Consider the following 14,859-nt stretch of genomic DNA (forward strand, 5'->3'; position numbering starts at 1 on the left):
CTTGCTTTTTATTGGGGCAAGTACAACTAAAGGGGAGGCGAAGCTACAAAAACATCCCTGAAAAGTTGACATTCCCCACTACTTTCAAGAAAGGAGGCAAAATATATACTACCAGTGCTTGGTAGTTTATGATTCAGGTAATATATCAATTCATAAAGATCAAAGTAATCAGCTCATCTACTAGAGAAAAATTTCAAGAGAAAGAAAATTTCATATTAGATGTGTTTTTCCTTACTGATAAAATTTATGATTGTCAATTCTTCTCTGGACTATATAATTATCAGGGAGTTACTGGTAAATGCCAGGCACTATTGGGAGCAGTGGATTCAGCATTAAACAAGGCAAGCAATGTCCCTGACCTTATGAAACTTTTATTTTAGTTGGCTTGGGTGTAGAAGTAGGCATCAAAGTGTCTATTCTTGAATGTAAAACATACAGTATTCTTCATTGTATGTTTTACTTTCTTGATTGAGAAGCTCATTAGTAGGAAATCATAAACCTTATTCAGGAGGCAAGTTCTGAGTATCAGTTACCCAAGAGTTACTCTTGCTATACAAGAACTCTGAGCAGTGATAATTTTGGCTCACTTTAACACACTTTCATATACATATGTTATTTACAATCAAATTATGTTATTTTAAATAACCTTTATTATTTGTTAAAATACTATTTAATATTAGCAATTTTTGTAATTAATAACTTCTTTCTAGTTATTAGGAATTATTTAAAATATTTATTTTTGTTCAGGAACAATTCTAGTTGTAAAACAATCTTTTGGGTTAAGTAGAGAATCTTTTGGGTTAAGTAGAGAACATTTGCAGAAAAATATATCTTAAAATCAAATAAGATAATCAGTCATGTGCTAAGTTTTAATCTATGTGATAAATTAGGAAGTCATTGCCTGATAACATTTTGGCAATTACCGGTATAGGTCACACACATGAAAAAAAATTCAGGAAACAATAAAAAATTAAGTGCTGATTGAAACATGACTCCCCTCCTTGTTAATTCTATCATTGTGATATCCTGTCTCAGTGAAAATTGGGCTATGCACACTGGCATAATTACTGTATGTTCACTTTGTATCAGATATCAGACAATGTTTAAATGTAATAAAACCCCCTAAAATCAGGATAAATCTTACAGTTAATGCTTTCAACAATGTTTCAGTGGAGTACATGTGGGTATTTATCATAGCTTCATATTGTCCTTTCTTCGATGCAGTTACATTCAGTGTTTGCACTACATGTATTAAGTTACCAATAATAATATTTTCAAAAAGTTTTTACTATGATTTGATTTTATAGCAAATATTATTTTGTATGTAACTGTTAGTGAAAAAATGTAATATTGTTGCCTTTAATTCCATCTTCTCTCTAAATTAAAAACCAAATGCTTTATCAAAAGAAAGACTATACTCACACATAAATGAAATTGTATCATTGAGACAAATGCAAAAGGACCATCTATCAAACCTAAGAAAGGAAAGTGGAGAAAAGAAATTGGAATGAGAGGCTGGTGTGACTGATGAATGGATCACACCAGTAATAAAGGAGGAGAGTGGTTTTTGTTTGTTCTTAATTAGCATCATAAGATTTTTTTTCTTAGTGGTATGTAAAATCATGTGTTTTAAAATCAGTCACCATGAATTCAGTGAAATGCAGATTATATGCTCTACTGATGAAATGAGAGGAAAAAAATATAGGGACATAAAGAACAGATTTTAATATAACTTCAATATTGACTTATTAATCACTAAATTTGCCATCCATTCATCTTCTATTATGAACTCTAAGGAAAGGTAATAAAATAACTGTTTGAGAACTAAATTGTCTAAAACTTAACATAATTATATTAGCTTGTAGAAATTTAATTCTGCTTTTACAAAAGATGTGGCTAGGTATATGCACTGCAAGTTCCCTCTGGGCAGCATGATCCCTCTGAATCACTGCAGCCAAGTGTTTGTGTGTGTGTGTGTGTGTGTGTGTGCCAAAACACATTTGGAATTAAGGGGATCTTTCCTGTGTTTGTCTATATAGAATAAACTATATATTTAAATGTAGGCTTTTAGAACTGGGATAAAATTGAATAAATTTTAGAGTTTCTTCAATATCTAATCTTTGTCTTCCATTTTTGTCATCTCTTTCAATAGGCTCGGAAACAGTGCCCAGAAAAATTAATTTGTTCATCAAAGTTCACACAGTTTGATAGCAACATACACAAGATTACAGTCTTTCACTGAATGTTCAGGGTTCTTTGCATTATGCCAAATTATCCCATGACAAACACACACACATACTTTCACAACTAAACCCTTCATTTTCTCAGTTGGTAAAAAAGTTAGCATTCAAGTAAGTTCCTTTCAAAAAAAAAAAAAAATAGCCTATTCATTCGTGGCCACACCCCTTTGCCAGAGATTACCAATGTCCAATAACTTGTTGATATAAGAGTATAAGGTTCACAACCACTTGCTTAAATTGCAGACAACTCTGAGGAGTCATCCTAGCTTCAGATCTTCCTCTGTGATTACCCGAGATAGATTAATTGCATAGAGTTTAACTTCTGCCTCTGCAGACCCTGCTTTCTTCATTACCCAACAGGGACTCTACTTATTTTTGTTGCTGTCATCAAGATAAGTATCCTTCAGATGTGATATTAGGTATTTTATGCAAGGTAGTTCATTGAATCTTAACAATAATTCTGTACACAGATACAGGTATGAAGAGAAATCTTTCTTTCACAGATGAGGTAACTGGAGATTTGGGAAAGATAAGTGACTTGCCATGGTCACTTAGCTAGAAACTGATTCTGGTTGACTTTCCCATTAGACTTCAAAGCTGCCTAAATGGAGGAGCTGATTCTCTTATGAACAGTACCATTTTCTATTATGTAATATAGAACCTTGCTCTCAGTAGAAGTCAGTAAATATTTATCAGATCAGCAAAGGAACACTTCTATGTCTGACCACAAATTCATGCCATTAGCCCCTGAGCTGTGCAATCTTCTGTGTACATCATGAGCCCTGGACTTAATGATGAACATCTCAAGAACTAAAAAGAAAAAAAAAGGTCTAAGGTGTCAAAAGCAAATTATGGTTTAAAAAAAAAAAAGAATGTGCCGGGGTCCAGCCCCAGCTGATCCAGGGTATTCGAAGGAGAGACGGCTAGGCGAGGGTCGGGGAACAACTGCTTAATTAAATGTTAATTAAGGAATAGAATAAGGATAGCTCAGTGAGGAAAATTCAGTGGAGAAAAGAGGCTGAGTAGCTTGGTTTACGCGGGGGACCAATAAAACTTCAAGACAAGAAGCTTGCACCACTTATGTAGGCCGCAGGCGTCCTTCCGTTCTCCCGAAGGAGAGGAGACACTGAGGCCTCCCCGGTCGGATCTTAGAAGCCCAGGCATAATTAGTAAGCATGGTGGGTTCCGCGCTCCAGATGGAGACTCAACCAGAGTGAGAGAGAGAGAGACATGGGGAGACCAGTCTTTCGAGGAACTGATCCCAATTCTTTATTTTCCATGGTCTACTTTTATACACTGAGGTGTTATGCAAAAGTCACGCAGGGTCAGCAGTCCTGACTTTTATCAAAGTCAGGTGCTTCATACAAATGTATACAGAGGTCTTAGGGGTGTTACATCATCTTCTGGCCAGGGGGCCTGCTGACAATTTACGACCCTCTCCTTGTGACAGCGGTCAGTCAACCAGGACACTTATTTCTCCAGGGGTGATTATTCTTAAAACAGACGCCACCCAAATAAAGTTACATTCCTATAGGGTGAGGGTGTAGTGGGTTTTAGTTAAGGAAAGAATTTACTTAGCCTAAGGTCTAACGTGATTAATATCAAAGGTTAATACTTATTTCTTCTATATATTCATTAATGTGTATAAGGGCAGGGGATGTGGAGACTTAGCAGTAAACATTGGCTCAACAAATGAAAAACCCTTCACCAATATGATTTCTAATCAGCCCATTATACTTATACTAATAATTTTCTAACTTTTCTAAGGAACCTGTTTTTAGAAGGTTTAAAGCATCTTGTGCCTCTCACGGTTGGGAGGCTGTGAGCAATCACATGTGGCCGGACAAGCCTGTCAGGCAGGCTAGAGAACCTTCAGAGGAGTTTGTAGGTTAAAACACTCTTGTCATGCCTAGGAGTTTTTATCAACTGGAGCTCTAGGTTAACTCCTTCTCCGAAAGAGGTGGTGGGGGACAGCCCCCCGTAAAGTCAGAGGTGTAGGTGAGAGCACAAAGTAGTAAAGTAGGCAGGCTCTGGTTATGGGGGTAGATGCTTGAGGATTTCCAGGGGGACTCCTGAGGCTCGATCCCGCCTTTGCGTATGTCAAGCCTCCTTCCTCATGACCTTTGCCATGGGCGGAGTGCCTCACGCCGGCCCCCAACATCTCCCCCTTTTTTATTTCTTAAAACAGCCAGATGCAGCTCAGTCGCGAGCTTCCGAATGCTCTGCCGAAGAATCCTGACAATACAAGGAAGAATGTTTATGAGAAGTAGGATTTGAGCACCAACGACAGCATAACTAGGGATATTAGACAGAATATTTTTTCCAGAAATAAAGTTAGAGAAGGTGTGAAAAAAGTCATTAGCTGCTCCAGCGGCGGTAAAATCCAGTCGAGAGTGTTCCAAGGTCTGTATTTGATTATGAAGTTTCCCTAAGTCCAGGACAATATCAGAACTATTCCAAACACCTGAGATATGATTTTTAATCTTTTCCCATTCATAATCTGTCTCGTTTACCTTCAAAGATGTCACGCATATCCACCTGTAATCAGTGTGGCATGTCAAAGCCATCTTCACCTTTAAAGCCTGTAACTCAGTCCCAATATGCATAATTGCTTCTTCTAAGGCGTCTACTCTCATCTCTAATTTCCTATCTATAGCTTCCTGAGTCGCTAGAGTTAAAGAAACATTTTTAGACATGGTATCAACATATTGGGCAGTATGCACTTGTTGAGTCAATGATATTGCTGCCGCAGTAACAGAACTAATTGCTGCTATTAAAGCTGATATTCCTAAAATAAGTAAGCCCACAAACCGTCGCGATCGCATTAAATCCTGTAGTTGTAACACAGAGAGACCATAGCTATCATATAGGCACCATAAGATAGGATGGGCATTGTAACACCACAAAGGAGCAAACACTACATTGAGGGTTTAAACAAGATGAAAGCATACATTGTTCACAAGTTACCACGTTAGGTCCACCTGAATAATTCATGAGTACATTAAGTTTGTTGGAGTCATTAGTAAAAAGGAAAACATAAGGCAAGGGTAGACAAGCTAAAACAGAATAAGTAGAATTATTTTTTGGTTGGAGTTCACGCTGCAGCAGCCCTGTCAGTCTCGCCGGGATCTCGATGTTTATCTTGTCTCCCCTGCTGGCGGGCGCTGCGCTGGTCTGGATGGCACTTTGCGGGTGCGCTCTCCTCTCTGGCCCTCACTTGCTGCACAAACTTCTTTGCTCTAGGTCGTGGGGTGCAGCGAGGAGAGTGCAGGGCGAGGCTGGAAGCGCAGAGGCGAGAGCTGCCTGGTGGGCGGGGCGAGCGAATGCGGCCGCGAACCTGGCCTGTCTGGAACCCAAATTGGTGAATCTGCGTCCTGTGGAAAAATACAAGCACATCCTCGACCGCTAGTTAATAATGGGTCAGGACCCTCCCATTGTCCTGAGAAGAGGTCCTTCCATTTGACTAATGGTTTTGCATTTAATTGCTCTAGGCACTAATGACGAAGCATTGCAGTAGTTCCAGCCAGATCAGTATTTAGAATATTTATTACGAAAAGAGCATGTTTGATGGGGAGATTTGATGGGGAGAGCTATACTTAAACTCCCCTTCTTTTAGTTTTTGAATTTGGATTTTTAATGTTTGATGCGCTCTTTCAACAATGGCCTGTCCCTGGGGATTATAAGGGATGACAGTATTATGTTTAATTTGAAACTTTATACAAAATTCCTGAAAAGACTTAGAAGTGTAAGCAGGAGCGTTGTCAGTTTTTTAGAGCTTTTGGCAGGCCCAAATATGAAAAACAAGTAAAGAGATGTTGTATCACATCTTTAACTACTTCCCCTGTACGAGCAGTTGCAATAATAACGTGAGAAAAGGTATCTACAGTTACATGAACAAAGGACAGTTTTCCAAATGAAGAGACATGAGTTAACATCCATTTGCCAGAGTACGTTAGGTTTGAGACCGCAAGGATTAACTCCCATAGGTAAACTATTATAAACAGTGGGGCAGTGTAAGCAAGAGCGCACAATCTCCCTAGCAGTTTCTCTGGGAATTTGGAATTGATATCTTAAAGCAGTAGCATATTGATGATGAAGTGAGTGAGAGGCTCTGGCCTCCTCAATCACAGTAGCCACTGTATTTCTGGTTAACAAGTCAGCCAAGTCATTAAAGGCATTTAAAGGGCCGGGCAATCCGGAATGAGCCCAAATATGTCCAATAAAAAATATTTTCTTTCTTTTCTAAATTTGTTGCTGTAAATTACTTAACAAATGAAATATGGTAGTTTTATTTTCAGGCAAAACCGCTGTTTCAATGTGTGGAAACAACCTGACAATATACTGAGAATCAGAGTAAAGATTAAATTCCTCATCTGCAAACATAGCAAAAGCCTCTATGACTGCTGTTATTTCAGCTCTTTGACCTGAAGTTTCCCATGTTTCTAAAACCTTTTGGTGATTTTTAGTGACTATGGAGGCTTTACCATTTGCTGACCCATCAGTAAAAACTATCTGAGCATTTGGAATAGAAGATTGTTTACATCTGACAGGAAAAATAACTGGATGTCTGGATATAAAATTCAACAAAACATGTGAAGGTAAATGATGCAAAAATTTGACCAAAATAGTTTCCTATAGCAATCTGCCAATTTTCAAACATTAGAAGAGCATCAAGTTGTTTCTTATTATACGGAATTACAATTTCTGATGTCTCTTTACCAAACAATTCAATGCTCCGTTTTCTCCCTTTTAATATCAACATAGCTATCAGTCCTGGATAAGAAGCCACTACTTTTTTAGTTTGAGCGGGAAGATGGACCCACTCTAGGGGGCCGTTTTGCCATAAAACCAATTTTTTGTCTGGCTACCCCAATTACACCTATGGGGGTTTCATGGTAAAGGAATTGTCAAGCAGTTGTCAATTTAATTTTTTAAATTTTTTAAAATTTACATTTTAACAACATAAATTTAGGGATATGTTAATTTAGGTCTAATGTTTAGTTTGGGTCTCTGTATAAATTTAAATAATAAATGTATAAACTCCTTATCTCATTTTGGTATATAGATATGCCTAAATGCAAAATGTATTTATATATGTATTTATATATGGCAACAAGTATAAACTTATTGACATCTAATATATATAAATCAATATACTTGAATTAATCTTTATAATTATTAATTAATATATATTACAGCAATACAACACGTACACAGCTAATACCAACCAACACAAACCAATATACTGTAATAATATATGTCACACATATATAATATAATTATACAGTATATAGAACATATATCATCACAGCATCAATCCATACCAATTAATATCAGCCACACACACATTATATCACTGCAATACATATTTAATTATATAGTATATATATAATATGCATATATAGTATACATATTGATTATATACAAATTAATTAAGTATAGATCTACAAATAGAATTAAGTATACCTTTATTATATTTTATTTGTACCCATACCTAATTAGGCAAACTGTAAGTAGGCAAATATATTTATATTATGTATTTATAATAATAATATATATAGTATTGTTAATTGTACCGCCTGTTGATAACTAAGAAATTGAAAAAACCCTTCTCTGAGTATCTCCTATTTGAGACAGCACGTCCCTCCCCCATAGGGTAAAGGGGAGCGCAGGAACTACATAGGGTTGGAAAGTTCCACAGGTATCCTCAAACTGCCAATCTAACATTTTTGAACTTTTAACTACTGTGGGGGCTTGAGGGCAAATGAAACAAAATTTGACCCCTGAAATCTATCAGGGCAACTTGCCAATCATCACTATTTTGTAAAAGACTTGCAGTTGATCCTTATTGAATGGAATTACTATATTTGCTACTTCTTTTCTAAAAAGTTCCACACTTCTTTTTTCCTCCTTTTATAATTAATTGTGCAACCAAGCTGGGATAAGATAAAACTATTTTTCTTGGGGTCACTGGTAGATGGAACCAACGGGCCTTTTTGTCACAAGCACCCTGTAGGTGTATGTTTTGTGGCAAGAATAATTTAATGTCATCTTTTGGTATTATTAATCCTAATTAACTGATCATTTAAAGTCTCATCTACTTTAACAAGAGCTGTCTCTGTCTCGTTAGTCAACCTTTTCTTAGAACTGGAATTAGGATCGCTTTTTAAGTAATCAAACAAAGGCTTTAAATCTGCAGTAGTCAGTTTTAAATGTGGGCGTATCCAATTAATGTCTCCTAATAATTTTTGGAAATCATTTAAAGTTAGTAAACAATCTCTCCACTTCAAAGGGGCAGTTTTTAAAACTTTTGGCAGACTTAAATATGAGAAGCAAGTAAAGAGGTGTTGTACAACATCTTTATAAGCTTCTCCAATTATCGTTTTGTAAACTAAATCTGGTCAATAGCTTTTTATATGACAAGCAACCATCTAATCTTTGCTTGAATACTTCCAGCAATGGGGAACTCACTACTCCTCAAGGTTTTAAACTCTCCCTCACCTTTTTTTCTACAGCATTCCCACCCTGCATACCACTTTCTCTAATCTCACCAACTTATTTTCAGTAGTATGCGTGGGCCAGGAACTGGGCCAGTCTTTCCCAGCAATGTTAAGAGACGTTTGTTCTTGTGTCTAATAGCCCTGACATTTTATTTTCTTGAATTAAAAGATCTTTTAAAGGCCTTGGAGCTGTAATTTCCTGCACCCAAAAAGCTAGATCACTAAATCCAAATACTCTGTGGCTCCTAGCCTGAGAAGTCAAGTTTTTTCCTGTCTGATACTAAGGTAAAAGCAAAAGCTGTGTTACTCTTTGACCTTTATTAATTTGCACAGTTTTAGTAGGCGGTGAGGTCAAAATTTTAATTTCTCAATATAATCAGAATCTACTACACCATGCACCACCGAAATTTTTCTTTTCTCTCTTTTTTTTTTTTTTTTTTTTCCCCAGAAAGCGAGCTACGCCCTAGCACAAGTCCTACAATGCCCTCAGGTAGGGGGCCGGCCACTCCCATTGGAATTGGAGTAACCGGCTTGTCAAGGGTTAATATTGTTGCTAAATCCCCTTACCTTTCTGCTTTTCTCTTAGCCTGGGTGAGACCCCCCTGAGGGGGTTTTCTCCAAGGAGCACCTTTGCATATTGTGCATGCAGTCTGTTTTAAAAGCTCCACTGTTTAAAAAACTTTTTATCTTTTTCAGGCTTAGGCAACACTTTGAGAGGCTTTGGGGGCAAAGTGGGGAACTTTTGGGCCCTGGAAGGCGCAAACGGAGGCGGCGGCTATCGCCCCAAATCAGAAAGTGGTGGATAAGTTTTTTTTTTTTAAAGTTTGCGCAGAGGGGGAGGTAGCTCGCCAGGGCGTCAGGCCACAGTGTCCTGTAAGTCCTCTCCTCTCTCCTCTGCTGATTTTTTTTTTTTTTTCTTTCTTCTCTAAATCTTTCTCAAGTTTTCTTTCCCTCACTCTATCTTTTTTCCTTCCTCTTCTCTTCTCTTTTACTTTTTATCATTTCCTTCTTGTTTTCCTCTTTCATTCTCCCTTCTTCCTTCTTACTTTCTCTCTCTCTCCCCCTCTCTTTCTCTCTGTATCTCTTTTTCTAACTTCCTTTTTCTATCTTGCTGCATTCCCTGATTCCTTATTTCTCCGTTCCTCTCTCCTTTTCACTCTTTAGTTCTTTTTTTTTATCTTTAGATCTTTCTCTATTTTCTTTCCTTTTTTCTTTTTCACTTTTTTCTTTTTCTCCTTTTTTTTTTTTTTTTTTTTTTTTGCTTGAGTGAGGCCCCCCTGAGGGGGTTTTTTGCAAGGAGCAGGCTCTGTATATTGTGTATTCTTTAAAAGCTACTTTGTTTAAAAGAAAACTTTTAATCTTTTTCAACCCTAGGCAATGCTCTGGGAGGCTTTGGATGTAAACTGGGGAATTCTTAGGCCCTGGGAGGTGCAAGCGGAGGTGGAGTAGTCGCCTTAAATCAGAAATTGTTGGATAAATTTTTAAAGGTTTGTGTAGAGGGAGAGGGGGCTCACCAGGGCGCCCGGCCGCAGCGTCCTGTAAGCCCTCTCACTCCTCGGGAGGTAGAGCACAGTCTCCCTCCTTTTCCTCATCAATGGCAGAAAATATGATCTGCGCAGAAGGTGGAGACCCACTATCATCCACCGCTATAGCCTCTCCCATAGGTTATCCCACAGCCTCATGACGAGGGTCCAGAACATTTTTAATCATATTTATAGGATAAGTTTTTAGTTGGTTTTTTACCTTCACCCAAGTATCTAAATTAACAGTAGCCTCTTTAACAGTTTCAAGATTACTTGTATAAAGAGTTGCCATTCTTAGTTTCAGTGTTACCCATGTCAGAAAATTAAGTATAATAGATTTTGCTTTTAGCTATCAAAAGATCAGGCCTTTCTTGTCAGCCTTTTTAGAAACCGTTTTTTCTCTCTAACTCTTCAACACTTTCAACACTTCCCACTCCTCTCGCCCTGTCTATCCTACAGGGGGGTCCGCGGCACCCTTGAGTGGGGTCCTAGCCGTCCCGAACACTGGAAGAACAATTGGGCTGATGACCCAGATTGTCCCGGGGGGGGAACAGCGGGCTGATGACCCAAAACTGTTCCGAGGGAGAAGCAGTAGAGCTGATGACCCAAACTGCTCCGTGGGGGAACAAGAGGGCTGATGACCCAGTTGTTCCGAGAACGGGGGAGCAATAGAGCTGATGACCCTAATTGCAGGGAGCTTACCTTGGAATATCCTGTCTCGGGCGCCACCTGCCGGGGTCCAGCCCCAGCTGATCCAGGGTATTCGAAGGAGAGACGGCTAGGCGAGGGTCGGGGAACAACTGCTTAATTAAACGTTAATTAAGGAATAGAATAAGGATAGCTCAGTGAGGAAAATTCAGTGGAGAAAAGAGGCTGAGTAGCTTGGTTTACGCGGGGGAACCAATAAAACTTCAAGACAAGAAGCTTGCACCACTTACGTAGGCCGCAGGCGTCCTTCCGTTCTCCCGAAGGAGAGGAGACACTGAGGCCTCCCCGGTCGGATCTTAGAAGCCCAGGCATAATTAGTAAGCATGGTGGGTTCCGCGCTCCAGATGGAGACTCAACCAGAGTGAGAGAGAGAGAGACATGGGGAGACCAGTCTTTCGAGGAACTGATCCCAATTCTTTATTTTCCATGGTCTACTTTTATACACTGAGGTGTTATGCAAAAGTCACGCAGGGTCAGCAGTCCTGACTTTTATCAAAGTCAGGTGCTTCATACAAATGTATACAGAGGTCTTAGGGGTGTTACATCATCTTCTGGCCAGGGGGCCTGCTGACAATTTACGACCCTCTCCTTGTGACAGCGGTCAGTCAACCAGGACACTTATTTCTCCAGGGGTGATTATTCTTAAAACAGACGCCACCCAAATAAAGTTACATTCCTATAGGGTGAGGGTGTAGTGGGTTTTAGTTAAGGAAAGAATTTACTTAGCCTAAGGTCTAACGTGATTAATATCAAAGGTTAATACTTATTTCTTCTATATATTCATTAATGTGTATAAGGGCAGGGGATGTGGAGACTTAGCAGTAAACATTGGCTCAACAAATGAAAAACCCTTCACCAATATGATTTCTAATCAGCCCATTATACTTATACTAATAATTTTCTAACTTTTCTAAGGAACCTGTTTTTAGAAGGTTTAAAGCATCTTGTGCCTCTCACGGTTGGGAGGCTGTGAGCAATCACATGTGGCCGGACAAGCCTGTCAGGCAGGCTAGAGAACCTTCAGAGGAGTTTGTAGGTTAAAACACTCTTGTCATGCCTAGGAGTTTTTATCAACTGGAGCTCTAGGTTAACTCCTTCTCCGAAAGAGGTGGTGGGGGACAGCCCCCCGTAAAGTCAGAGGTGTAGGTGAGAGCACAAAGTAGTAAAGTAGGCAGGCTCTGGTTATGGGGGTAGATGCTTGAGGATTTCCAGGGGGACTCCTGAGGCTCAATCCCGCCTTTGCGTATGTCAAGCCTCCTTCCTCATGACCTTTGCCATGGGCGGAGTGCCTCACGCCGGCCCCCAACAAGAATGGGTGATTTAAATATGCTTTTTAAGAAATTGGAAGATCATTCATTTTGTTTCTTTTTATGGTAGATTCCCATGTACCTTGTAGGTATCAGAATTTATACCAGAGAAGGAGCACTGAAGCTGCCTGTGGGATTGACTTATTTGATCCCTTTCAGTACATCTTATTAAAACTGCATATTAAATTTAGTGTAATATCCCAGGAGGGTTAAAATGACCACATAAAGAAAATGATGAACATTTCCCCAAATGTAATGTTAAAGTAACGGAAAAGAAGTTTCCACTCCTCTCCTCAACTTTCATAGGCAGTCAGTCAGTCAGTTCAGTTGCTCAGTTGTGTCCAGCTCTTTGCGACCCCGTTGACTGCAGCATGCCAGGCCTCCCTGTCCATCACCAACTCCCGGAAGTTAATCAAACTCATGTCCATTGAGTCAGTGATGCCATCCAACCATCTCATCCTCTGTCATCCCCTTCTCCTCCTGCCTTTAATCTTTCCCAACATCAGGGTCTTTTCCAATGAGTCAGTTCTTCACATCAGCTGAAGATATATAAATTGGAATATTCTTATAATGAATTTAACATTGTCTCTTTTTTTCTGAAACAAACTTTTTCTCAGTATTTTACTCCCATGGTTTTTCTAACATTTGGACGTGATAATAAGCACAGTATTTGAAGAACTGTCAGTAACTGATTCTATGGTTAAGTAAGCATCTTATAGAAGTCAAGTCACAAAGATGAAGAGAAAATAAAATCTCACATTTCTATGTTGGTCCAAATACCTACATTATGGAAAAGAGCCAAGAAAAAGCCAAAAATTTTTCTGAAAAATGAATCAAAATATTTTATATTCTTACTCCCAAGAAAAGTTCCAAAACATCTTCTGTAAGTCATACAATGCTTCCTTCAAACAACCAGATAACCAGCCTATGTTTACTGCAAATCAATGCAAGAGTTAAAATGGCAAATTAGAAGTAATGAAGAGGATCTAAGTTAGCACAAATCAAAAACTGCAAACATTAAAAAAAAATTTTAAGATATGATTAGCAAAAGGTCTCAATCTGAAATCCCTGAGTATAAGGACATCTGTTAAGATCCCCTAATAGACCTCAGTTTTACAAAAAAATTTGGAGGTTCATCTCAGTAATGATAATGTAGAAGCGCCAATTTAAGTTACAGTATAGTTCTGCATGAAATTTATTTTAGAAAAATGTGAGACATTTAATTTTTTTTTAATTTTTTTTTTTAGTTTTTTCTATTTTTTTAATTTTATTTTGTTTTTAAATTTTACATAATTGTATTAGTTTTGCCAAATATCAAAATGAATCCGCCACAGGTATACATGTGTTCCCCATTTTAAAAATATTCCCATGGGAATACTGGGAGAGAGAATGAATTGGTGTTTAATCAGGCAGACTGTAATCCTACACTATCTGTAGAATATGAACGCACTGTGCTTCAGTTTTCTAGTCTGTATAATGGAACTAACAGGAACTACCTCAAAAGATTCTTGTGAAGGATATATATGTAAGGGAAGTAGAAAAATGCTTGTCATATAATACATCCTCTATAAACATATCATAGCAAGCAGAGAAAATTTTTCAGCGAATATTTATTAAATGCTTAATATGTAACAGAGAATTGGGTCAGGAGGCTTAGACCGGATATAGGAGAAGCAGATGAGCTGAGGTTGCCTCTTTGTGGTGTATCAGCAAGGACTTGAATTACAGGATATATGAGGAAAAACAGAAAGCAAAGGTGATTTATAGGTATTGGCCTGATAATGGTACCATTATTGAGAAGGAGAATTTTGGGTTAAGAATAAGGTGCAGAGTCAAGATCAAGTGTGTGTGTGTGAGAGAGACTAGGAATGTTAATTAGTCAAAGTGATGAGTATAAGCCTCAATAAGTAAATTAGGGCTCAAAGTAGAGATCAGGCTTGGAGAAATGGCTTTCTAGGGAACAATGAAAAGTTGGGTACTGAAAAACTATGCCATTTAGAGGTCAAGTACACAGAGATTTTCACTGGCCCTTCAGCATCTTTTGCACTAGCCTATTGCCTTGTGCCCTATTTTCCTCTCTCAACTCTTTCTCCACTTTGCCCACCTTCTTTTAGCAACAATAAATCTTTCATTTTTGCCACCAGAGCAGTAATCCAGCTAGTGAGTTTCTAGCTCAGTATATTTTTCTAAACCAAGACAGTGCTTTCTTCAAAAGGAATTCTGGTGCCAGCTTGTAATCTTTGCTTCCCCTACCACATGATTTGATAAGCTATGTCTTATTCTTATCATTAGAGTATAAACTTCTTGTGACAAAGAAGATGGATATATACTCATGGACCCGATTTTGATTAATAAAATGCATCCTAAAGTCTAAATGAAACACATGCTGAGATTTCTTTTAAGTGTTCTCTGTAGGTCACTGGAGTGACCTTTCTTTAGTTTCTTAAATTTTTAGGTTATCACTCTGCTGATACAAATTATTATATCAATAACTCTAAAACTCTGAGCACACACTCATATAAATATAGCATATTAAATCCAGTGAAAGATGCAAAGCTTCATATATGGATATTCATTACTT

The 14,859-nt window shown here is 38.2% G+C and overlaps 2 protein-coding genes across 4 annotated transcripts in view; one reads left to right on the top strand and one right to left on the bottom strand.

Annotated features, from left to right (window-relative positions):
• The window catches only part of CCSER1 (coiled-coil serine rich protein 1), a 1,463,256-nt gene that overhangs the window by 1,444,748 nt on the left and 3,649 nt on the right, over positions 1 to 14,859 (top strand). The window lies entirely within an intron of this gene.
• The window catches only part of LOC129657463 (uncharacterized), a 99,621-nt gene continuing 88,549 nt past the window's right edge, over positions 3,788 to 14,859 (bottom strand). Inside the window, exons 1-2 of one of the 3 annotated variants that reach the window (XM_055587657.1) lie at positions 10,966 to 11,131; positions 3,788 to 5,614 (exon numbers count right to left, since the gene is read on the bottom strand). In XM_055587657.1, the coding sequence (XP_055443632.1) occupies positions 4,355 to 5,065 (711 nt within the window). In that variant the 5' untranslated portion in view covers positions 5,066 to 5,614; positions 10,966 to 11,131 and the 3' untranslated portion in view covers positions 3,788 to 4,354. Of the gene's footprint in view, positions 5,646 to 10,965; positions 11,132 to 14,859 lie in introns of those variants that run through there. The other 2 variants (XM_055587658.1, XM_055587654.1) reach the window with 2 other exon arrangements.

This window comes from Bubalus kerabau, chromosome 7 (assembly GCF_029407905.1).
Source record: "Bubalus kerabau isolate K-KA32 ecotype Philippines breed swamp buffalo chromosome 7, PCC_UOA_SB_1v2, whole genome shotgun sequence".
Lineage (NCBI taxonomy): Eukaryota > Metazoa > Chordata > Mammalia > Artiodactyla > Bovidae > Bubalus > Bubalus kerabau.